The sequence below is a fragment of the Cricetulus griseus genome, chromosome 4, assembly GCF_003668045.3.
Source record: "Cricetulus griseus strain 17A/GY chromosome 4, alternate assembly CriGri-PICRH-1.0, whole genome shotgun sequence".
NCBI classification, from domain to species: Eukaryota; Metazoa; Chordata; class Mammalia; order Rodentia; family Cricetidae; genus Cricetulus; species Cricetulus griseus.
Window position 1 is genome coordinate 116,726,638 of NC_048597.1, and position 24,886 is coordinate 116,751,523.

Genomic DNA, 24,886 nt, shown 5'->3' on the forward strand with positions numbered 1-24,886 from the left:
CTGCTCTCTCTCCTCTATTCTTCCCCCAACTGAATATTTCTGCTCCTCCATTTCCTCTCCTCTACTCCTCTTCTCTTGCTCTTATTGTGGCAGCTCCCTCTCCCCCACCCCCATGCTCCCAATTAGCTCACACTGGGCATTCTTAGAGGAAGCAACCCATCACAAAGACACGATGATGCATGTGTGGCACACGTGTGTATCAGGAGAGTGTGTGAAGGAGCCTGAGATATGGTAGGTACTTGGTGAATGTGGTGATCATGAAGGCTTACCTCTCAGCCATTACAGGGATTTAGTTCAGTGACTCTGGTCATTGGCCACTGCTGTATAATGAGGGGCCACTGTGAAGAGTGGGCCAATGACCACACGCTTCCCGATACACTAATACAGACTTATACCTGAAGAGACAAAGCTTCTGATAACATCAGTAAAGTGCCAAAGCCACACAAGTTACAAATGGTAGAGCTGGGAAAACTTATTTTTGATGCCAGGGACAGTTACTACCTTCTGCTTTCCAAAAAACCAGAGTTCAAAGGCTTTGCCCTCTGGGCATTGCCCATATTAATGAAGAAATTTTTTAAAAAAAAATCAGTTAAGGAAAGGCTTAATAAAAAAAAATAACAAAAACCCTTCATGTGTAGGATGTGTGTGTCCATAACTGTGACACAGGGTAGTGTGTGCCATGGTGAGTGTGGGGCAGTCAGAGGACAACCTTGTGTTAGTTCTTGCCTTTCACCTCATTTGAGATGGTCTTTTTTGCCCTTTGTGGCTATGTACTCCAGGCTAACTGGTCTGTGGGCTTCTGGGGACTCACCTGTCTCCACCTCCCATCTCACCCTTGGAGATTACTGAGGCAACTTACTACATCTAACTTTATTTACATGGGTCACGGGGATCCAAACCCAGGTCCTCATACTTGCACAGCACTTTACCCACTGAGCCATCTCTCCAGCCTATCATAGCTCCTTTAGAAAAATATTTGTGTTTCCTTTTTTTCCTCAGTAAACTTTCAGTCTGTTCCATGTCCTCGCTCTTAAATCTTCACTCAATGAAATGTGAGTGGCCATTTGTTCTCTGGTTGTCTCCTGCAGAGTTGAGGAACGGATTGGAGTTTGCGGAATGACATTTCTTGACAATATGAGAAATATAACCATTTGTTCTCTTTTGGGAGGATGCCTTGTTGCTGATTTGGGGGCTTGTACATATAGTTTCCAGATGCATAGCAGAACACCTTAAATTCCAAATAAGTTCCTATTATCATTTTGGAGATTGACCCAAACTTATTTATTTTATTCATCTGAAGATTTATTTATTTGTGTGTGTGAGACAGACAATGTGTGTCTATGCATGTACAAAAGAGTAGCAGGGGATTCTCAGGTATCATTCTGTATGTTCCTTTGAGGCAGGATCCCTCCCTGAACATGAGGCTAGGTTCTCAGCTAGGCTGGAAGCCAGCAAGCCCCAGTGATACTCCTGTCTCTGCCCCCACTGGAGGTAGGTTTACAGGCATATGTAGAGATACCTGGCTCATTATATGGTTGCTGGGATCTGAACACTAGTTCCTGAAGTTGCAGCATATAAAGATCTTAACCAGTGAACCATCTGTCCAGCCCCTGATCCTAATTTTAAAAACTCCCTGAAGAACAGACTTATTACCAACGGCCACTGTGATAGAGGGAAGGTTAGATTCCACGATAAAAGTCATTATCAGGGAGGAAACCTTCAGGGGGTGGGAACTATTAACATAACATGTCAATCTGTCAGCTGGGCCATGTTACAGCACAACTCAGCCTGATTCTCAAGGTACCTGGTGAGTAATAGACACACACATCCCAGACTTTAGTCCTACCCATTTTCCAGCACAGCTCCACCCCCAGTGCCCTACTTCAGGAGTGTCTTTTGTTCTCTAAGCTCTTTAGGAGCCCCAGAAGTGCCTCATGCATCAGTCATCTTGGACTGGCCTGAGGATACAACCCTGTCCCTGATGTCTCCCTCCTCCCACCCTGAGAGGCCTCAAAGCCAGTTGCTTTCTTGAAGCTGTGACCAAGAGTCCCAGAAAAAGGCATTTCACAAGTGTGTGTGTGTGTGTGTGTGTGTGTGTGTGTGTGTGTGTGTTGCACGAGCACCGGGCCATGTTGGCCCCTGTCTATAATTACAATGCTCATGCTGGGCCAGTAGTGGTGCTGCACACCTTTAATCCCAGCACTCTGGAGGCAGAGGCAGTCGGATCTCTGTGAGTTTGAGGCCAGCCTGGTCTCCAGAGTGAGTGCCAGGACAGGCTCCAAAGCTACACAGAGAAACCCTGTTTCAAAACAAACAAAAAGAAAAAACCAATGCTCGGGTGGCAGGAGTTCAAGATCACCTGGACTGCGTGTGACTCTGTCTCAAAAAGGGGTAGGGCTGGGGAGACAGAGTAAAATGCTTACTATGTAAGCCTGAGTGTGACTCCCAGAGCCCATGTAAGAAAGCTGGGCATGGTAGCAAGCTCTTGTGTTCTCAGCACTGAGGAGGCAGAAACAGGTGAATCCCTGGGGCTCCCTGACTAGCCTTCCTTGCCTAGTTGATCTCTTGCTCAGGCCAGTGAGAGATCCTGTCTTGAAAACAAAGGTGGAGCCAGGCAATGGTGGCACTCGCCTTTAATCCCAGCACTCAGAGGCAGGCAGATCTTTGTGAATTCGAGACCAGCCTGGTCTACAGAGCGAGTTCCAGGACAGCCTCCAAAGCCACAGAGAAACCCTGCCTTGAAAAACAAAAGAAAGAAAGAAAGAAAACAAAGGTGGATGGTGCCTGAGGAAATAAGCCCCTGCCCCAGTCCACATGCACAAGTGCACACACATGAACACTCACACATATGCACACACAAAAAATGAATACAAATAATTTTTGTTGTGGGAGTAAACACAAAGTCTGGTTCTTAGAGGTTTTAGGTGTGTGCCTGCCAGCTCCCAGGGTTTTACCTGTCTCTACCTCCTTGGCACAGGGTGAGCACCCCTGTGCCTTTTATGTACAAACAGTGAGTATGGACTTGGGTCCTCACGCTTGTGTGGCAAACACTATTGACTGAGCCATTCCCTCAACCCAAGCTTTGAGAGTATTTGTGAACTAAAGAGGACACAAAGATCCAAGGAGACAATGATCTAGAACTTGTCTGACCAGCTGCTACCTTGTGTATTTATCTGTCACCTGGAGACCCCTGACTACTTCCCTTTTGCAGACAAGCAAATTGAGTCTCAGAGGTGTTACATACTTTTCCCCCCAAGATCACCCAGCACGTTAGGGAAGCTAAGTGTTGTGAGGGCTCACCAGAGCCTTAGTTTGTCCTTGTTCTCTCCTTAGTCAAGCTTTCTTTCTCCTCCGAAGGTACTTCAGGTCATGCCTTCTGACAGCTTCTTCTTCTCCATTGTCCGAGACCCAGCGGCTCTAGCCCGCTCTGCCTTCTCCTATTATAAGTCAACCTCATCGGCCTTCCGAAAGGCACCGTCTTTGGCTGCCTTCCTGTCCAATCCTCAAGCCTTCTACAGACCCGGGGGCCGTGGCAACCACTATGCCCGAAACTTACTTTGGTTCGACTTTGGTTTGCCCTTCCCCCCAGAGAGAAGAGTGAGTTCTCATCTACCCAGAGACCCCAACCCCCTCCAGTTACATATTGTGCCTTCTGGTGCTGGCCTTGGAACTCTTTTCCAGCCTATGAGCACAGTTGCTAATAATAATGCACAGCCAGCCAGCTTTGCCTCTTCAGATTTTGGGCCCTCATCTTTTATCCAGTGGGGTCTGGCCTGGTTGGATTCTGTCTTTGACTTGGTCATGGTGGCTGAATACTTTGACGAGTCATTGGTTCTGTTGGCAGATGCCCTTTGCTGGGGTCTGGATGATGTGGTGGGCTTTATGCACAATGCTCAGGCCAGAAGTGAGCAGAGGCTCAGTGCTGCCAATAAGAGTGTGGCGAATGAAGAGCAGCAGCTGACTGCACGGGCCCGAGCTTGGAATAATCTAGACTGGGCTCTTTATACTCACTTCAACCGTAGTCTGTGGGCACGGATAGAACAATATGGCCATAGTCGGCTGCAACGTGCTGTGGCTGAGATCCGGGCTCGAAGAGAAGCTCTGGCTAAACGTTGCCTGATGGGAGGTGAGGCTTTAGACCCCAAATACATCACGGATGTAAGGCTTCGTCCTTTCCAGTTCGGTTCAGCTAAGGTTTTGGGCTATGTACTCCAGAGTGGACTGAGCCAGAAAGAACAAGAGGAATGTGAGCGCTTGGCTACCCCTGAGCTACAGTACAAAGACAAACTTGATGCCAAGCAGTTTTCCCCTACAGTCTCCCTGCCTCTCAAGACATCAAGGACACTGCCCCCATAGGTATTGGATTACAAATTAGGACACAGGATGAGTCTTCCTTCCCTCTGAAGGAATAGGAAGTTTGCTCTAAGGTGAGGCTGGGGTTGTCTGGCCTTTCTGAAGGAATTCCAGCAACATTTGCCCCCCACCCCCTCCCTTTTGTCTCTTCAAGTCTCAAAACAAGGTTCATGTAGCAGTTCCCCCAAAGCCCCCTGGAGGGGTAAAAGAGTGAGCCAGAGAAAGTTTAGGATATGATATACCCATTTCTCTATGAAATATTTGTTGTGGAGCTGTGTTGATTTCACTGTGAAAATATTTGTTGGATGAATAAATGCTATGAAACGTTTACTTATTTTTTTTTTAAAAAAATGATTAGATTTATTTTCTTCTGAACCAGTGCTTTGCTTGCATGGGGAAATGTGCACCACACACATGCCTGAACTGGAGTCACCAATGACTGTGAGCCACATGTGGATGATGGGACCCAAATCCTGGTCCTCTGCTCTTAACCTCAGAGCCATCTCTCCAGCTCCCGGTGGTTTGTTTCATGTAGGGCTTTCAACGGGGAAGGGATGTAGGATCTTTTGTTGGATAGAAATTGGACTGTAAAGGGTTCTTTCTTTTCTTTTAATATTTCTTCAAGGCAGGGAATACAGCCCATGATAAAACGACTGACTAGCATAAGGCTAAGGTTCAGGTATGCCAGGAACACATACACACCACCACCACCAAAAACAACCACCACAACAGAATACAAGAAAAGACGGGGGGGGGCAGCTCAGTTGGTAGAGTGCTTGCCTAGCATGCACGGTGTAAGTCAGACCTGACGGCTCGTACCTGTAATGTCAGCACTCCGGAGAATGGAGCCAAGAGAATCAAAAATTTGAATTCGTCCTCAGCCAGATAGGGAGTTTAAGGCAGCTTCGGCTACAGGAAACCCTGTCATAAAAGGAAAGAAGAGTGGAGGAGAGGGGGTAACAGAAAGAGGAAATTAGGGAAGAGAGTAAGGGAGAGAGAGAAAAGAGGAAAAAAGAAGGGAGGGAGACGGAAGAGAGGCAAACAAAAATTAATTCTACCCAAAGAAGCCTGTCCAGTCACCTACAGACTCCTCAGCAGCCTGCATCCACGACCCCCATCCCCGTGCCCCAGCGGTGCGACCTCGGTGGCCAAGCCCCTTTCCTTCCGCTTCCGGCCTTTCTCCAGTCATTCAGCCCTGCACCCCAGTTCCGGCGCCGCCGGGCCTGGGTTCCGGGTTCGTCTCCCTGGTTTCCGGGCCGGGCTGGAGTCTCCCGCTGCCGGGCGGACTCGCGGGCCGAGCCCCCGCCGTCCCCTGGCTCCCCACCGGCCCGGTCTCGGTTGGCGTCGCCTTCCCCCGCCCGATGGAGTCCCAGTGCGATTACTCGATGTATTTCCCGGCCGTGCCGCTGCCGCCACGCGCCGAGCTGGCTGGGGACCCGGGCCGGTACCGGACGCTGCCCCGGCGCAACCATCTGTACTTGGGGGAGACAGTCCGCTTCCTGCTGGTGCTGCGCTGCAGGGGCGGCGCGGGGCCCAGGGGGCAGGGCGGCTTGGCATCCCGAGGGCTGGCCGAGCTGGCACCTGGCCGCCTGGTCGGTCAGCGGGAGGGGGCCGCCGGGGGCGGCGCCGGCGACCCGGACGCCGAGCCCCCGGGGGGAGGGGACCCAGGGGGCGGGGGCTTGTTTCGAGGCTGCAGCCCCCTTCTCACCCACGGCCCGGGCCCTGCTACCTCAGGGGGAGCGACCACGGTGAGGATCTCTGGGTGACGGCTGGGGGAGGGATTCCTGGGGCAACAGAGGCAGTTTGGGGCATGGACTCTGTAGGGACCTGACGCAGGAGTCAGATGACAGCATTGTCCTGCCTTGAAGAGGGACCTAGGACAGGAGGCAGATGACCGCAAGGGGAGGGCACGAAGACTCGCCCTGCCTTGCAGAGAGGTTGAAGGATCCCGCATCTTCGATACCCTCCTGACTTCTTCACCCCTTTCGCAACCCCTAGCTGCCTGTGGAAGAACCGATCGTGTCCACAGATGAGGTCATTTTCCCACTCACTGTTTCACTGGACAGACTGCCCCCAGGGACACCCAAGGCCAAGGTGGGATGACAAACCTGGAGCTGTTGCCCTATAATTCAGACGGCATTTTAAGACCCATCTATCAGTCCTGATCATGGTCCGATGACTCCTGTACCTAGATTGTAGTGACCGTGTGGAAGCGGGAGGTCGAGGCACCAGAAGTCAGGGATCAAGGCTACCTGCGCTTGCTACAGACTCGATCTCCTGGGGAGACTTTCCGTGTTGAACAGAGCGCCTTCAAGGCCCAAGGTGGGGGAGAGCTGGAGCTTGGAGGAGAGGTAGCTGAGAGGGGCCACAGTGGAAGGGAGGAACTGTGAGGTAGAGGTCTGATTTCTTGTCTCATCCCCTCTGCAGTGAGCACCTTGCTGACGCTGCTTCCCCCTCCAGTTCTGAAATGCCGGCAGTTCACTGTGGCTGGAAAACACTTGACTGTGCTCAAGGGTGAGCAGATCTGCTGGCTCATGGCTTGAGTAGCAGCAAGGGGGTGGACTGGAGGGCTGTGATGGGTCCATTCTTCTAGGTAAAGGTGGGCTTGGGGGTGAGGGGTGTCTCACTACTCTGAATTGGGCTGGTTCTCCCACACAGTGCTGAACAGCTCTTCCCAGGAAGAGATCTCCATCTGGGATATCCGAATCCTCCCCAACTTCAATGCCAGTTATCTACCTGTCATGCCTGATGGCTCTGTACTTCTGGTGGACAACGTCTGGTGAGGTCCTGGGGAAGGACAGGGCTGTTGAGTGGTGGCGACAGAGATGGGACATGCAAGCCCATGCAGTGCCTTCCTTTCTTCTGAACTAGTCACCAGTCTGGGGAAGTCTCCATGGGCTCCTTCTGTCGGCTTCCTGGTACCTCTGGCTACTTCCCTTGTCCACTTAGTGCCCTGGAGGAACACAACTTCCTGTTTCAGCTGAGAGGGGGGGAGCAGCCCCCTCCTGGGGCCAAGGAGGTGAGCTGGCGTGTTCACGGTGATGAGAATGGTGGGAACTGGAGATGCAGTTCAGTTTAGAGTGCTTGTCTATGGAACACAGAATCGTGGGTTCTGCTGTCAGCATTGCAAGACTCAGATGTAATGGCATGTGCATGCTGCGATCCCTGTACTTGGGAGGATTGGAGGAGGCTCAGAAGTTCAAGGTCATCCCCAGCTGCAGAAGGAGTTGGGAGACAGTCTCAAAGAAAAGACAATGGAAGGGAAAGGCTATGGGCTTGAGAGAAGAAAACTGAACATGGGAAGTCTCCCTTTGTCCTGTGTGCAGGGTCTTGAAGTCCCCTTGATTGCCGTGGTTCAGTGGTCCACCCCCAAACTACCCTTCACCCAGAGCATCTACACCCACTACCGGTGAGTGTGTGGAGACCCACCGGGCACTTTTTCTGCTCACCTCTGCCTAACACACACACCCAGCTTCCTCTTCCACTGCTCCTAGCCTGCCCAGTGTCCGCCTAGACCGCCCCTGCTTTGTGATGACTGCTTCTTGTGAATCCCCTGTTCGGACCTACGAGCGGTTCACTGTCACCTACACGCTGCTCAACAACCTCCAAGACTTCCTTGCTGTGAGGCTTGTGTGGACCCCGGAACACGCACAGGCTGGTGGGTCCCTTGGGAGGGTCAGGTAAAGGAAGATTTAGGATAGCCAGAACAGTTCAAAGTGGCATCAGCCCCACCTCAGTGGGTGACTGCAGTACCCGGATGGCTGTGCTGAGTACCTGGCTAGTCATCCAGGGTCACAGATGGGGAGTTGAGATAGGCAATGGGCAGAGACACCGGATCTGTGCTTTCTGGTCCAAATTGTTACCCACTCATTGCCCAGCTGTGTGACTTTGGTAAGTTAATTCATCTCTCTGGGCTTCTATCCTCTCTAAAACTGAGGAAATAACATCTCATGGCTTTTTATGCGTATTAACGAGTTAGTGCACAATGTCGGTTAGAACAGACCCCAGCACACAGCATTAACTACCCCTGTCTATAACCCTCAGCAAAACATAACATTGACTCAGTTCACTCCACGGAGCACCATGTGAATTAAACACCTCCATGTTGGTAAAGACCTGTGGGAGCTGAGGAAAGCTGTCTAGTGTTCATGGATACCTGTTTCTGTCCCCAGGAAAGCAACTGTGTGAGGAAGAACGACGGGCTATGCAGGCAGCCCTAGATTCCATCGTCTGCCACACACCTCTCAATAACCTCGGCTTCTCCCGGAAAGGCAGTGCACTTACCTTCAGTGTGGCCTTCCAGGCCCTGAGGACGGGGCTCTTTGAGGTGGGCCCAGTGTTGGGTGGAACAGTTGGGGCTTCCTAGCTTCTAGAGGGGAAACAAATGTCTTGGGTAGCACTAAAGGCTGGGCACAGGGAAGCTGGAAGCCCAGTCCAACTTGGGTCTGTGTGAAGGTCTGCATCTTTCTACCCAGCTGAGCCAGCACATGAAACTGAAGCTCCAGTTCACTGCCAGTGTGTCCCACCCTCCACCTGAGGCCCGGCCCCTGTCTCGCAAGAGTAGCCCCAGCAGCCCTGCTGTCCGGGACCTGGTGGAGAGGCACCAGGCCAGCCTAGGCCGCTCTCAGTCCTTCTCCCACCAACAGCCTTCCCGTAGCCACCTCATGAGGTAAGGACCTGGACTGGTGTCAGTGTGACCAACAGGGGTGCTGGGAGGGATGCTGCACCCCCCCCCCAGAGCCCACAGTCTCTGTCTTCTCCCAGGTCTGGCAGTGTGATGGAACGCAGGGCCATCACACCCCCTGTGGCCTCCCCTGTGGGTCGTCCCCTCTACTTGCCCCCGGACAAGGCTGTGCTTTCTCTAGACAAGATTGCCAAGCGCGAGTGTAAAGTCCTGGTGGTAGAACCCGTCAAGTAGCACCAATCTGCTTGCTCAGCTCTGTACACTCCAGAAACCCTAAGCCCCCGGAGGGCTCCTTGTTCCTAGGCTGTGCCTCCCACTGTAGGCAGAGAGGCCATGCAGGGCTGCCTGTCTGTGTCTGCTGGTGAGAGATGAGGGCAGAAGCTGTGAAACGGCTCGGCCAACAGTAGTCCCTGAGTTCCCGTGGGGGGGCTGGCCCCACCCCAGCAGGGCAAGGGCTGCAGGCGCCCCCTTGCCCCATCCTTTACCTTGTCCCGAGTTTACAGTGTATTTCATTCCTGTTCAATCCTCTCTGCCTCTGAAGTCCCCTTCCACCCACCCACAGGGCTGAGATTAGAGGGTGGTAGTGGTAAAGGGACCCCGACAATGACTCACTCTCCTGTCTCAGGGGTTGGGGACATAGCTAGGTGGCCTCTTTCTGCCCCTCATGTTTACGTTGGCAGCCTAAAGCACTTTAAGTTCTGTTTTCTTGGGTTTTGTTTTTTTGTCTGTTCCTGTAACTTATTCTCTGACTACATCATCCACCTGAAATAAAAGTATTAAAAGCTGTTCAGGAGGGAGTATGAATACTGTCTATGTGTTGACCACAGGGGAGACCGCCTTCAGTATACAAATAGTTGCCTTCTTATCCACTTTGGTTTTTTTGAAACGCCCTAGATTGGCCTTGAAACTACTATGCAGCCCCCCAGGCTGTCTGACACTTGCTGCTCCTGACTTGCATCTCAAGTGCTAGGATGACAGATGTGCACCACACCTGTCTCCAGTTCGAAGTTGTATGATGCCTGGTGGTGGTCTTGTCGCACTGATGGACTGAGAGGTATGGCTGTCTCCATAAACGGTGGAAGACAGGCACACAGTGTGACCTCAGACCCACCCAAACAAAGCATCCTATGCACACATCTTGAGCCCTACAAGGGTTGGTCTGCTGTTTATTATGCAGAAGGGCAGAAAGGAGGGGATCCTCTTGCCATAGTTTCCCTTAGCATAGAAATCGCTAAGCCTTTGTGCCTTGAGTGGGGGTGAGGAGGTAGCAAGCACAGGCCCAGTTCCAGCAGCGAGAAAGGTCTAGAGGACTGTGTCCTCTGTCACAGGCCCTAGCGACAGACCACTTCTCCAGCCAGTGCCTTCTGCAGCTCAGACATCAATAGGTTCCCGGCCTCGGTTCTGCCTCTTCACCACAAATACCCTCTGTCCAGACACAGTCACTAGCAGCGTGTGTTCACCAAAGACCACTGGAAAGGGAAGGAAGCAAAGTTAGTGTGTGCAGTGGCCTCCATGGGGTCACAGCAAAATTGGCTGGGATGGGACAAAGTAATTATGCAGTTCACAGGGGAGAGGTGGCCGTGAAAACCCTTTCTCATCCTTATTACTGAAGGTAGCAGTTGAACCAGGGACCCCAGGAGGAATTGAGAGTCAGTGGGACGGTGGCAGATATTCCTTCCCTAAGCAGAGAAGCCTGTAGAAGCAACCCTCCCCATACCTCCACCAAAAGCAGGAGCTCACCAGACAGGCGCTTGAAAGGGACGTTTGTGCCATGGTGCAGCCGGAAGCCACAGGCTGTGCTGACCAGCTCTGAGATGGTACTGGCTGCCTGCTCATCGTTCTCAAGGTCCCCAGATGACTGCATGTGGATGGAGGAGGGTAGGGGCAAAAAGTAAGAGCCTAGAGTTTGGAACAAACTCAAGGCACAGGCCATCAGGCTCCCATACCCATTAGACCTCCCATAGTCCTAAGTTGCCTGCATTGGAAAAATTCTACCCAAAGCTTCTTTATGACGGTGTTGCCTTCCCTTTTGCCATCCTGTTCCTTGTCCTGAAATACCAACTTTTACTTGTAACTCTACTGCTATCAATGCTGTGAATCAAATTTGGGAGTGTTCATTAAATGATCTACCATACCCCCAGCCTCTCTAAGCAGGTGCTCTACCACTGAGCCACACCACTAACCCTTCACCTAGGATTCCTGGCAGATGTCCCAACTCTGAGCTAACTGCCCAGTCTTTAGAGGCTCCACCTGTTCCCAGTCTTCCCACTTGTTGTCCTGTCTGTACGCTATGAAGCAGAAACACCCACTTTATCTTGAAGCTTTCCCTCAGGCTACTCCTGGGATAAATGATAGGACAGTAGTCCAGACTGCCTCAATTTTCTCTTCCCACAACCTCTAAGTGGGTCCATTAACTAGGCTTAGTTCTTTTTGCTCTCAGTTTCCCCATCTGTATATTGGGGTGAACAGGACCTATTTTATGTATGGGCTTGTGAAGGTTTCATGAGAAAACATTGAGAGCATTATGTACCCCATAATAAATGTTGTATGTAAGTTTATCAGTCCACCTTAAACTCAGTATCTACAGCCAGGCCATCAAATTTTCCCTTAGCCACCTCCTTGGTCAGATTCCTTTCTTGAGTTCTTATTTATTCAGGCACCATAGTATTTTTCTGGTCTTCCCAGTTCAAAGTCTTACTGGATGAGTAATGTACCTGCAAAAGTGCTTTCATCTAGTTACTACCAACACATATTAACACCTCTAAGATGTATTCTCTGGGCTGTGGAGATGGCTTAGTGAATAAGAACACTTGCTGTACAAGCAAGAGGACCTGAGTTCAAATCCCCAGTCAGGCATGGCCACACTTGTAACCCCAGCAGTATACAGGCACAGACAGGTTGATTGCTGGGGCTTGCTCAGGGCTGCCAGCCTAGCTCCAGGTTTGAGAAATAAGGCAGAGAGTGCTAAGAGCAGGACTCCAATGCTCTGTACCGGCCTCAGCACATGAATAGGCACACATGTCTGTGCACTTGTGCAGACACACACTAAAAGACAGATACTGTGTTCTGTCCGTGTTCCTTATTGCTACCAGTCTACTTTCCTACCTAGATGACACTCCTGGAACAGTCTTGTAAAACCACTTGAGTGAGTCATGTTTTATTTAAATAACTCAAGATTCATCTAAAGATGTCAACGCTAGCCATAGGAAGTCCTTCACTGTAAGGTTCTTACCACACCATTCTTTCTGCTCAAACCATTTCAACAGAAAGCCACAACTAATCCAGACAGGGCCAGACACACTCAAGCAATTATGTCGAGGGTTCCAAGCCCTAAGTATGCTTTTCCTCCTTCACGGCCTTCTGCCCCTTGCAGCTCAGCTCAATTCCTGCCTCTAAAGGATTCTTGCCATAAAAAAAAAAAAAAAAAAAAAAAAAAGTTCTAGGGGTAGGTGAAATGGTTCAGAGCATAAAAGTGCTTGCCTCAATGCCTGAAGACCTGAGTTCAAGCTTCAGAATCCACATGTTGGAAGCAGAACTCACTCCTTGAAGGTTGTCCTCTGACACCCACCGGCTGTGGCACCCATATGCGACCCCATGTGAGTTTTAAAGATATACTGAATAAAAACATACTACCAAGTGATTAGTTAACAGCAAACTAATTGTATGACTTTAGAAAAGTTGGTAAAAAATGTTTTGAGGCAAGGTTACATGTAGCCAAGGATTACCCTGAACTTCAGCCTGTCTTCACCTTCCAAGGTTTTGTGCGTGCTAAGCAAATTAACTCTCTCCACTGAGCTACACACCCAGCTAGCCCTTTGGTAACAAACCTCTTTTATACCATAAAACAAGAGACTTGGATTCCAGACACTAATTACTCAAGCAGGGAGCCAGACAGAGGACAAAAATAGACCACTGGGACAAACTGGGCAATATGTGAAGGGATTTCTGGCTGTGTATCCCAAAAGGACAACCCCCCGTCCCACCCCGAGCCGTGCGCGCACGCCTCGCTTTCCCACAACGCACCGCCAGTACGGCACCTTCGCTCAGCACCAGGTAGCCAAGCTGGTCTGGGATTCGCTCCAGCCCCTGGGTCAGTGCGGAAGTCTAGTGGGTAAAGAGGCAAGGGGTGAGACGCGTGACAGCCTTGCAGACCCATCCTCCTCCGGGATATGGCCCTTCTACACCCCCCAAGCGGCTTGTAACACTGCGTCCCCACCCGCGGTCATACTGGACCCCGAGCTCTTCCACTTGGCTCGTAGGAGACCCAGGAGGCCTTCCTAGCCCCCTAGTCCCTCCTCGGGGCCCTTCTCGCTCCAGATCCTTGTGCTCCACCCCTTGTGCCATCTAGGCTATTCCCCAGCCGCAGAACACCCAGTGGTAGAGCCTTCTCCATCCCTCTCCGTCGCATCCCTCCCATCTCCGTTCCCTTTGGATCCCAGGAGGTGACAGCGGAGTTCGGGCCATAAGGGGGCAACCGAAGCTTGGGGAACCGGGATGCGGAACCCTAGCGGCGCACGCCCGCGCATGCGTCCTCACTCACCATCGCAGCCGTAGATGCCCGGGGCGCTGGCTACGGGGTAGGTAGCTTCCGGCCCAGGCTCGAGTCATGTGGTTTCACGAGCGGACGCCAGCCCAGCCCTTCGCGTGCCGATTGGAGGGCGGGTGCGTCATCAGACTTCATCCACCACTGTGGAACGCCGCTCCCTAGACGCACTGGCGGATTGGTTGCATTTTCCCCACCCGACAAGAGAGTCAGCGTCGGCGAGTTAGTGGGCGGGGCGGGACATTCCCCACCTCCCGCTCTACGAATGTGCGCATGTGCGCCCAGGGCTCAAGCGCCGAAGAGCAGAAACTGGAGCAATGTAGTGGTGTAGGAGGAATTCTCCTTAGGTGTCCCGCTTCAATCTGGAACGAGAAACTAACGTGAAAGACGATGGGTTGCTGTTCACAGGTTACTTTTCTGTCTTGAGGAGGCTCAAGATCGAAGTTACCCAAATATGAATGTGTAATTAAATTATGTGCATACACACAATAGCATATGATCAACACAAGGGAATAAAGTCCCGGCATACAATGTAGCGTGAGAATCTCGAAAATATGATACAAGATGGAGAAAGCAGGCTGGAGAGAAGGGCTCCAGAGACCACTCAGCTAAATAGCGAGTTCAAAGCCAGCCTGAGGCCTGAGCTACCTATCAGACCCTGACCAATATACATACATTTCTGGCAAATCCACAAAAACTGGAAGCATATTAGCGGTTGGTAGCAGGGCGAGAGAACATAGGGAGTGACTGTTGATGAGTGTGGGTTTTTTTATATATATAGATTTTATTTAAATTAGAAACAATCCTATTTTACATATTAATCCCAGTTCCCTCTCCCATCCTCCCATGTCCCTCACCACCTCCCATCCCCCATCCACTCCCCAGGGAGGGTGAGACCTTCCATGAGGGAACATCAAAATCTGTTAAGTCATTTGGGGCAGGGCCTAGACCCTCCCCTGTGTGTCTAGGCTGAGAGAGTATCCCTCCATGGGAAATGGGCTCCCAAAGTCCATTTGTGCACTAGTGATAGATCGTGCCAGAGGCCCCATAGACTTCCCAGTGCTCCTGACACCCACGTTCAGGAGGCCTGGTTTGGTCCTATGTTGGTTCCCCAGCTGTCAGACTGGGGTCCATGAGTTCCCACTTGCTCAGGTCAGCTGTTTCTGTGGGTTTTCCAGCGTGGTCTTGACCCTTTTGTTCATCACTCCTCCCTCTCTGAAACTAGATTCCAGGACTTTGGCTCAGTGCTTAACTATGGATCTCTGCTTCTGCTTCCATCAGCTACTGTTTGAAGGCTCTAGGGTGGCCACCTTTAAGGTATAGTCATCATTCTCATTATAGGGGACAGGCATTTAAGGTAGCCTCTCTCTCTACTATTGCTTAGGGTCCTAGTTGGAGTCATCCTTGTGTATCTCTACAATTCCCTAGTGCCAGATTTCTCTTTAAACCTATAGTGGCTCCCTCTATTGATGTGTCTCTTTTCTTGCTCTCCTCTATTCCTCTCCCCACTCAATCTTCCTGATCCCTCATGTTCTCCTCCCCCCTCTTATCCCCTCCTGTTTCCCTTCCCTCCCTTCCCTCACCGCACGCTCCCCATTTGTTCAGGGGCTCTTGTCCCTTTCTGCTTCACTGGGGGACCCTGTATGTCTCTCTTATGGTCCAATGAGTTTTGTTTTTTGTTTGTTTTTGATGGGGGCAGGGTGATTTTAGCCTCTTGGAATTTGTGTTGAAGATTGCACATCTTTGTGATTTATAAATGTGTCAAAGTCACTGAATCATACACTTTGAAAGACAGAGTTCTAAGATGTGTGAATTACACCCCACCCCCTTTCAATATGGAGAAGCAAAGTCAGGGCCTTGTGTGCACTGGGCAAGTGCCCTACAGCTGGGATACATCAGTAGCACAAATCATAGCTCAACAATGAAAGTCCTTAGTCCAAAATCCTTCTGTTTTAGAAGAAGCTAATTAGAGAAAAGACATGTCTTTTAAAACGAGGCAGGACTGTAGCCATGGCTCAGAGTTGAACATTTGCCTGGCATGCAAAGGCCCCAAAGTCAATCTTCACGATAAAATACACACACACACACACACACACACACACACACACACACACACACTCAAAAAACAAGAAGTAATAATTTTTAAAAGGGGCATAAAGTCAGAAGGCAAAGTTTTCATTTCCTTTCAGGCATAGCATCAGACATTAACACGGAAACTATTAACAACACATAGAATACTGATTTTCAACAGCAGACAGCCCAGGCAATAACATGAATTACGTTTAATTTAACCCATTTTTATTAATACAGGAAAACTCTTTGTAAGACCATCCGTATTCACCACTCAGGGCTCTTTCCTTTTGCAATAACTCCCTTTATACTACTCAGGTTGACACTGATGTATTGGGCATTTCCTGCATGCCAAACACTCTCCTTAAAACTGGCCGGTATAGAAGTGACTCTTCTCTGAGACAGGATTTCATGCAGGCTTGAAGCTAGCAAACAGTAAGAAGTGTACGTTTAATATAACAACAAAACCATATGCAACAAATAGCCCGAACAAGCGGGATGTCATTGTTAATGGGACTGAAATTAAGGAGCCCTGCCAGGGGTCTGCTCAGACACCTTTAACTGAACAGAGTGGGCAGTGCCATCTAGTGGACTGGTATCCCAGACTGAGTAATAAGCAGAACGTGAGCTGAGCAACAGCGTCCATCTCTGCTTCCTGACTGTGGATGCCATGTGACCAGCTGCCTGGCACTCCCACCGCCATGCCTTCCCACCACCAAGATGGACTGTATCCCCTTAAACCATCAGCCTTCTTCAAGTGCCCGATTTTGTCACAACCACCAGAGCACACAAGACCACATCAAGTTGAAAAAGTTCCGGGGCTGGAGAGATGGCTCAGAGGTTAAGAGCACTGGCTGCTCTTCCAGAGGTCCTGAGTTCAATTCCCAGCAACCACATGATGGCTCACAACCATCTGTAATGAGATCTGGTGCCCTCTTCTGTCCACATGCAGACAGAACACTGTATAAACAATAAATAAATCTTTAAAAAAAATTGAAAAAGTTCTGCATAGCAAAGGGAATGAGGGATAGCAAAATGAAAGAGGGATTATATAAAGAATGATAAAAATATCTGAAACCATATAAACTGGTGTAGGGAGCCGTCCCTGCATTCTCCATTACAATGATGGCGCCTGCAGGCACTGAATGTAAATTATTGCGCAGGTGCTGGGTAATTTTCCATTCCTTGATCTCTGCCTATTCCGTGGCGTCATATGGCCTGAGGAGCTGCAGCCAATCATAGGGTGACACGTCCCAGGCGGCAGCTGCCAGCCTTTATTAGGGGACGGGATTCTTGGCTCGGGGTCTCCGCTCTGGTAAGCTTATGCTCTCCGCTCAAGATGCATTAAAGCTTTACTGCAGAAGGATCCGAATGTCCTGTGTCGTTCTTGCTGGCGAGGCGATTGCACGGGACAAACTGGCATGGATTTAATACCTAAAATATATGTCATTCAGACAACTCAACAAGCTTGAAGAGCCATGTGCCATGTAATTCAATTAACGGGGAGAAGTTGAGACTTTTTTCTGGAGTGGATATACAAGTTATCAATAGCTGTTTTGTACAGCACAGAGGATGATCTACAATAGCCACATTTCGGTTTTTTAAATTCTGTATTCAGTGTTCTGCCTGCATGTATGTCTGCATGCCAGAAGGCAGAACCAGATCTCATTATAGATGTTTGCAAGCCACCATGTGGTTGCTGGGAATTGAACTCAGGACCACTGGAAGATCAGCCAGTGCTCTTAACCTCTGAGCCACCTCTCCAGCCCCAACAATTTTGGCTTTGAATGGGTGACTTTATTTAGAGGGAGAGACTGAGAGCACAGAACATAATCAAATCGGTTATCCAGCAAAAACTAACTTGGGAAGCCCCTTGAAGGCAGTCACCAACAGAGTCCTGGGCAGAGTGGAATGTCTCCTTCAAGGAGGCTTCTAAGTACAAGAACAAAAATCACCAAATGGGGAGCTTACAGACATCCAGCAGAAATTGACCTGGGGAGGCTAAGGCAGTTGGTTGGAGTTCCCCCATGAAGGTTTCACCCCATGGCTGAACTTTCAGCTTCTCTCCCACTGCAGGTGTGAACACTGGAGAACCTCTGTTGGAAATGGGTCACCTGGCAGTCATTCTCAAGGGCAGTCATTCTCTTGGTGGTTGTTTTTGAGACAGGGTCTCACTCTGTAGACCAGGCTGTCCTGGTCCACACAGAGATCCTCCCACCTCTGCCTCCTGAGTACTGGGATTATAGATGTGTGCCACCTCACAATGAAAGACTCAATATTTTCATTCTTGCGATGTTTTGATGTTTTGCTCTCTCCCTGTCAGAGTTAGTGTTCTTTGTTGCAGCTTTGGGTCATGAAACACGATCCACCAAACTCAACAAACTCACATGGAGCAAAGGGAGGGGTAGGTGTTAACCGATCTGGAGCAGAATGGAAAGAAGAGAACAGGCAGGAGGCGCTTGCTTATATAGGGAGTGGGAATGGTTTAGAACGACTCTCAGCAGTCATGGAGCTGCTGTTTCCCAGCTCTGCGCGGCTCCAGTTCCACATGGTTTCTGCATGCAGAGTCCTTATGCAGCCATGAAACCTTTGACAGCTGTCAAAGATAGATCCCGGGGCGAGGGAAGGTAACCTGGAGAAGAGCGATCTGAGGGCAGGGAGAGAGCCCGAGGATTAAAGAGGCCCCAACACCAGGAAAGGTTCCCTAAGGAGAAGTCACAAGTCCAGGAGAGGGCTGGTGTGGAGTGACAGCTGAGGAGAAACCAGTAGGGCTTCTCCCTAGGAGAGGAGTCAGGATCAGGAACAGGGCCAGGTTGCCCAGGACCCAGGGAGAGGGAGAAGCCAGGATATCAACAGTTAGGGGGCCAGGCCATCTCTAGACCTTGGAAGACACTTTGAGTCAAACACACTTATGCCTGAAATGGAAGTGGAGTTGGGGATTGGCGTGGAACTTTGCTTCCAGAGACAGCTTCTAAACACATTCAAATAACATATGACTATTGTTTGATGTTTAACTTTTTTGGCTTCTTGAGGGTCCCAGCACCCAGCTCCCAAATAAATTCAGGGAGGCTTATTCTTAGTTATGAGTGCCCATCCTTAGCTTGGCACATTTCTAGCCAGGTTTTCTAATATTAAATTAACCCTACCTTTTCCTCTGAGCGTTTATCTCTCTTATCTGTAAATCTTACCTTCACTCTTCTCTGTGGCTGGCTGGCTGGCTGGCTGACTGTGTGACAGGTCCTGGCCCCTGAAGTCCTCCTCTCCTTGTTCTCTGGTTCCTCCTCTTTTTCTTCTGTTTCTCCTTCTATTTGCTCTCTCTGTCTGCCAGCCCTGCCTATCCTTGCTCCTGCCTTGCTATTGACCATTCAGCTCTTAATTAGACCATCAGGTGTTTTAGACAGGCAAAGAATCACAGAGTTAAACAGAGTTAAACAAATGCAACATAAACAAAAGTCACACACCTGAAAATAATAGTCTACCACATATGACAACTTATACCAATACAACACACATGACAACCATTATGAAAAGCTGTTCCACATCACTATTTCCTAGGGAAATGCACACCAAAACTACCCCACACTTGCTAGGATGGGTATTTCTTTAGGTTTATTATTTTTTATGTAGGGGTGTTTTGCCTGCACATGTGTCTATGTACCGTGTGCAGCACAGTGCTACCTACGGCCAGAAGAGGATCCCTGTAGATTCTGGGAATTGGACCAGAGCAGCCAATGCTCTTAGCCATCTCTCCAGCTCCTAGGACAATTATAAAAGACAAGTGATGAGTGTTGGTTAGGCGGTGAAGAAAGGGAATCCTTGTGTCTGCTAGAGACAATGTAAATTCATGCAGCCATTATGGAAAGCAGTATGAAGCCTCCCCCAAAAATTGAAAACAGAACTACCATATGGGGTCTGGTGAGATGGCCCAATAGTTAAGGGCACTTGCTGCTCTTACAGAGGACTGGAGTTCAGTTCCTGGCACCTGCATCAGATGGTTCCCAACTGCCTGTAACTCCAACTTCGGGGGGAATGTGATGCCCTCTTCTGGCCTTCATGTGCATTACACTTACATGAGCAAACATACTCAGGTGTGCACATATACACATAATTTAAATTAATAATAATAAAATACTTTAATTTTTAAATAAAAGTGACCATGTTACTCAGCATTCCAATACTAGGCATATGAGAAAAGGAAATGAAATCAATATTTTGAATAGATGTCTGCATTGACATGTCTATTGAAATGCTATTTATAATAGCTAAAATATAGAATCAACAGATAACGAAAAAAGGAGAATAAGCAGGAAGTAGTGGTGTACACCTTTAATCCCAGAACTTGGGAAGCAGAGGCAGGTGGATCTCTCCAGACTAATCTGGTCTACAGAAAGAGTTCTAGGACAGCCCAGGCTCCACACAGAAACCCTGTCCCCAATAGCCAAACAATGATGATGATGATGATGGTGATGGTGATAATGATGATGGTGATATATTTATGTTATACACATCCAACAGATTACCATTCAGACATAAACATAAGGGAGATCCTACCATTTGCCACAACATAGGTGACCTGAAATAGTGAAATGTGCCAGATACATGAGGGGTAATTTTGTATGCTCTCATTTACATATACAATCTTTTGGAATCAAATATATAGATATAGTGAATTTTAAAAATAAGTCCCACATGTTGGTATGAGGTGTATGTCGGTTAACTTAATATCAACTTGATGCAAGCTAGAGTCATTTGGGAAAAGTCATTTCTCCATAGAGAAAATGCCTCTGTAAGATTCATCTCTGGGCAAGTCTGTAGTGTATTTTCTTGATTAGGGATTGATGTGGATGGACACAGCCTACTAAGGCACTGCTACCCCAGGTGTATGGTCCTGGGTGGTATAAGAAAGCAGAAGGAGGAAGCCATGAAGAACAAGCAGTAGTGAGTGTCTCTCCACAGGTTCTGCTTCTGTGCCCACCTCCAGGTTCCAGTCTAGAATCCCTCAGTGATGGAATGTGACCTGAGAGATGTAAGCTGAAATAACTTCCTCCCAAATTGCTTTTGCTTGTGGCATTTCTTCACAGGAGTAGAACCTCTAAGACAGGGTGGAAATAGGTTGATGCAAATTGGGGAATACATAGGCATTCTGGGTCACTATGCCCAACGTGGTCTTGAACTCTTCTTTATTTTTTTATCCACTCTTTTTTTTATTTTAGTTCAAATTAGGAACAAGCTTGTTTTACATGTCGATCCCTTCTCCCTCTCCCTCCCCTCACCCCATCTTTCCTCCCCTACCCCCCCCACCAACCTCCCACCCCATCCACCCTCCACTCCCCAGGCAGGGTAGAGTCCTCAACAGGGGCTCTGCAAAGTCCACCACATCATCCTGGGCTGGGCCTGGGCCCTTCCCCATGTGTCCAGGGCCAGAGTGTATGTATCCTTTCACGTGGGATGGGCTCTCAAAATCCCTTCTTACATCAGGGAAAAATACTAATCCACTACCAGGGGCCCCTTGGAGTGCAGAGGCCTCCCAACTGACATCCATGTTCAGGGGTCTGGATCAGTCCTGTACTGGCCTCCCAGACAGCATCTAGTCTTGAACTCTTGATACTTCTGTTTCTGCTCCCAAAGGCTGGAATAACAGTGCCATAAAACCAGACTATGTGGTGCCACACAGTCAGACCTAAGGCAGTTTCTGCATACTAAGCAAACACTCTACAAACAGAGCTACATCCCCCACCTTGAAAATGAAAAAGGATATTTGTAACAAGAATAATGTAGTCCCAGAGATTGATATTGGGGTTCAAGCTTCAAGCTGACAACCAGAAAAGCAAAGCAGCCAGCAACTAGCTTTTACCTCTACCTCAGTCTGAAAGGGCTGTCCTGTCCTCACGAATCCTCAGAGTACAATGCTGACTGCACTGCTCTTCCCCAAGCCTCAGACTGCCATCCCAGACTGCCACCCCGCCTCAACATGGCTGGAGACCAGTTCTCTCATGAGACCCTTTACTTCTTCCTTTTACACCTCTCAAATCCTGGGATTAAAGGCATGGTATCCCAAATGCTGAGATCTCCTTTGTGTGAGCTGTTTCTCTTTTAGTCTGGATCAATTCTGTGTCATTTAGTGTGGGTTTGAACTAACAGAGATCCATCTGCCTCTTTCTTCTGAGTCCTGGGATTAAAGGTGCCTGGCCTCTATGGCTTGTGGCTAGCTTTGCATTTTGATCTCCAATTGCTTTATTAAATCATAAATAATATATCACCACAGATATTCTACCATTTGGAGCTGTAAGGCTTTAAGCTAAACAACTGCTAGCTTGGTGTGGCACATATATTATAGCCTGGAATCTACAAACTTCCTGCCAAGGGATTTTTTTTCTTCAATAGATATCTTGATGTATTTTTAATGTGCATCTTCATTTCCTGTCTTGTTGTTGTTGTTGTTTTTGCTTTTTGGCTTTTTGAGACAAAATCTTACGTATCCCAGCTTGCCTCAAACTCCTTCTATAGCTTGAGGACCACTCTGAACTCCTGACCATCTACTTCATCCTCCCATGTGCTGGGTTACAGTTTTTTTGTAGTTCAAGGTGGCTTACTTAGTGGGGCTATTGCAAGGGGGAATCTTCTGTGCGGTAGACCTTGGATATGTAATAGGCTGAGGACTGGGGCAGAGTTGGGCTCCTCCTGTACCAGCCCTTTAGGGCTCTAATGAGGTTTGCAAAGGACATGCTGTTTGCTACACTGTTACAGATCCAAAATAGAGATTATGATAAGAATTATGGTTCAGAGTCCTCGTATTTAAGAACTAAGGGTTTTGTATAACATTCTGGGGTTCCAGCATCTTGTAACCCCAACTCTGGGTTGGGGGAGAGACTGAGACAAACAGGTCCCTGAAACTCATCGGTCAGGTGAGAGGCACCACTCAAAACAGAAAGGTGAGAAAACACCTGAAAGTCTACGTCTGGCTTCCACGTGCACATGCGCATGTACACATATGTGTACTAACAGATACTTACAACACCTGCCATGCACACACACACGTGGGGGGGGCAAACAAGTAAAAATAAGTGTCTTCTGGTTATGGTGATGCCCACCTTTAATCTCAGCACTCAGAAAACAGGCAAGTAGATCTTGGTAGATCTTAAGTCCCAGGCTAGCCAGGGCTACATAGTGAAACCTTGCCTCAAAAATAAAATAAAATAGGAGTGCAGAAGGTGAGGGTAGAGGAGGGAGGCAGGTAACTAGTGAATGGCAGCTAACCCTTAATAATCTAATTTCCTCATCAAGCTGAAGTTGCCCTAGTCATTCTTTTATTTTTAGAAGGGACCTTTAGAAAGGCCAGGCTGGCCTCAAAACTCTCTTTGTAGCTAAGAATGAGCCTCAAATATCTTTTGATTTTCCTGCCTCCACCCCTAAATGCTATGATTCTCTAATCATAGCTTGCATTACTGCACCATCACACCTACCTATGCAATGCTGGAATCCGACCAGGGGTCTGTGCACGCTGGGTGAGTTGGTTTGAAAGAAAATGACCCCTAGAGGGAGTAGCAGAAGTAGGAGATGCAGCTTTGTGAGAGTGGGTGTGGTCTTGTTTGAGGAAGTGCATCCCTGTGGGGGGTGGGCTTTGAGGTCTCATATATGCTCAAGCCACACGCTGTTTCTCAGACCACTTCCGGTTGCCTGTGGTTTTAGATGTAGGATCTCGGATCCTTCTCCAGCACCATGTCTGCCTGTGTGCTGCCTTGCTTCCCACCATGACGATAATGGACTAAACCTCTGAACTGTAAATGAGCCACCACAATTAAATATTTTCCTTTATAAGAATTGCTGTGGTCATGGTGTCTAATGAAGACACTGGACAAGCATTCTGCCTGCTGACCACACCCCAGCTAAGCTCTGTCCACACTGTTCCACTTCATAGGTAGGCATTTCCTTTTCCATCTCCTTAGAACATTTGCATAACACATATCCTTTTTATTTCCCCATTTGTTTTTTAATCCTGGAAAGTTACTTTGGTCACATTTTATAAAAGCTTATTTTCCATCTGGGCACTGGTGCACGCCTTTAATCCTAGCACTCAGGAGGCAGAGGCAGGTGAATCTCGGAATTTGAGGCCAGCCTGGTCTACAGAATGAGTTCCAGGACAGTCAGGGCTACACAGAGAGACACTATCTCAAAAAAACAAAAACATCAAACAAAAAGCTTTAGTTTCTTTTTTATTTTTATTTCCTAATTATGTATATGTGGTTGCATCTATACACTGGTACGTGCATGTGAGTGCAGGCACCTATGGAGACCAGAGAATCTGAATTGTTGGAGGCCCCTATAGCTGGAGTTATGGGCAATTGTGAGCCACCTGCTATAGGTGCTGGGAATTGAACTCAGATCCTCTGAGAAAGCAACCAGCGCTCTTAACTGCTGAACCATCTCTCTAGTCCCAAGCCTCTGCCGACAGGTCAGGTGGGGGTGGGGTGCAATCCAAGAATCCAACCTTGCCATTCAGCAACAGATAGTCAAGAGACTACTTCATCACAGAAACCACTGTATTCATTTTTTTATTCCATTTAGGTATTTGCTTGTATTTGCTTGGGGAGGGGCCCATGTGTGCCAAGGCATTTGTGTGGCATTCAGTTCTCTCCTTCCATTGTGTAGGTCCTGGAGATTGAAGTTAGGTTCTCTGGTTGATGGCAAGTACTTTCACCAACTGATCCATTTTGACAGGCCCAAATCATCTTATAGATTAGTAGAAGATGAAGTCTTAGAGCTGAAGAGATGGCTCTGCAGTTAAGACGGCTTGTCACTTTTGCAGAGGACCTGTGTTCAATTCCCCGTGAAAACCATCTGTACCTCCAGCTCCAAAAGATCCATACAACGCCCTCCCTCTTCTGACCCCTGAAGACACCAAGCATGCACGTGGTACACATGCATCCATTCAAGTAAAATAAGTACATAAATCATTAAACAAAAATTTTTATTAGGAACAATCTTATTTTACATATCTCTCTTCCTCCTGTCCTTCCATGTCCCCCACCGGGCGCCTTTCCCCTTCTGCTCCCCCTTCCCACTCCCCAGGGAGAGTGAGGCCTTCCATGGGGGATCATCAAAGTCTTAAACGAAAATTTTAAGACGCAGTATTAACTATTTCTACAGTGGAACAATTCAAATGCATATATGGACAAAAGAAAGAGAAAGAAATTATTTTATTTAAAATAAATAAATTTTTGCTAATTATTAATATA

The 24,886-nt window shown here is 48.6% G+C and overlaps 3 protein-coding genes across 6 annotated transcripts; 2 read left to right on the top strand and 1 right to left on the bottom strand.

The window, feature by feature from the left end:
- The first annotated feature begins 1,746 nt into the window (after nucleotides 1-1,746).
- On the top strand, nucleotides 1,747-4,356 carry LOC113835586 (galactose-3-O-sulfotransferase 4-like). Its single transcript, XM_027415250.2, has 2 exons — nucleotides 1,747-1,800; nucleotides 3,334-4,356. The coding sequence occupies exons 1-2, from the start codon at nucleotides 1,747-1,749 to the stop codon at nucleotides 4,354-4,356; spliced, it is 1,077 nt and encodes a 358-aa protein (XP_027271051.2).
- A 1,073-nt stretch (nucleotides 4,357-5,429) lies between these two features.
- Nucleotides 5,430-9,830, top strand: Map11 (microtubule associated protein 11). The gene is made up of 11 exons (XM_027415249.2): nucleotides 5,430-6,101; nucleotides 6,352-6,447; nucleotides 6,546-6,675; nucleotides 6,781-6,867; nucleotides 7,012-7,132; nucleotides 7,225-7,372; nucleotides 7,680-7,762; nucleotides 7,848-8,011; nucleotides 8,526-8,680; nucleotides 8,829-9,022; nucleotides 9,118-9,830. Exons 1-11 carry the CDS (start codon nucleotides 5,715-5,717, stop codon nucleotides 9,269-9,271), a joined length of 1,719 nt encoding a protein of 572 aa, XP_027271050.1. The 5' UTR covers nucleotides 5,430-5,714; the 3' UTR covers nucleotides 9,272-9,830.
- Nucleotides 9,831-10,175: 345 nt separating this feature from the next.
- On the bottom strand, nucleotides 10,176-13,726 carry Lamtor4 (late endosomal/lysosomal adaptor, MAPK and MTOR activator 4). Of its 4 annotated transcripts, none has more exons than XM_027415252.2 (4): nucleotides 13,578-13,726; nucleotides 13,061-13,141; nucleotides 10,778-10,895; nucleotides 10,176-10,506 (listed from the first exon to the last, which is right to left on the bottom strand). In XM_027415252.2, exons 1-4 carry the CDS (start codon nucleotides 13,578-13,580, stop codon nucleotides 10,409-10,411), a joined length of 300 nt encoding a protein of 99 aa, XP_027271053.1. In that variant the 5' UTR covers nucleotides 13,581-13,726; the 3' UTR covers nucleotides 10,176-10,408. The 4 variants fall into 4 exon arrangements, with proteins under 4 accessions (XP_027271053.1, XP_027271052.1, XP_027271054.1 ...); XM_027415251.2 differs by lacking the exon at nucleotides 13,578-13,726 and adding an exon at nucleotides 13,409-13,538; XM_027415253.1 differs by lacking the exon at nucleotides 13,578-13,726 and adding an exon at nucleotides 12,518-12,651 and having other exon boundaries at nucleotides 13,061-13,147.
- Between the last annotated feature and the right edge of the window lie 11,160 nt (nucleotides 13,727-24,886).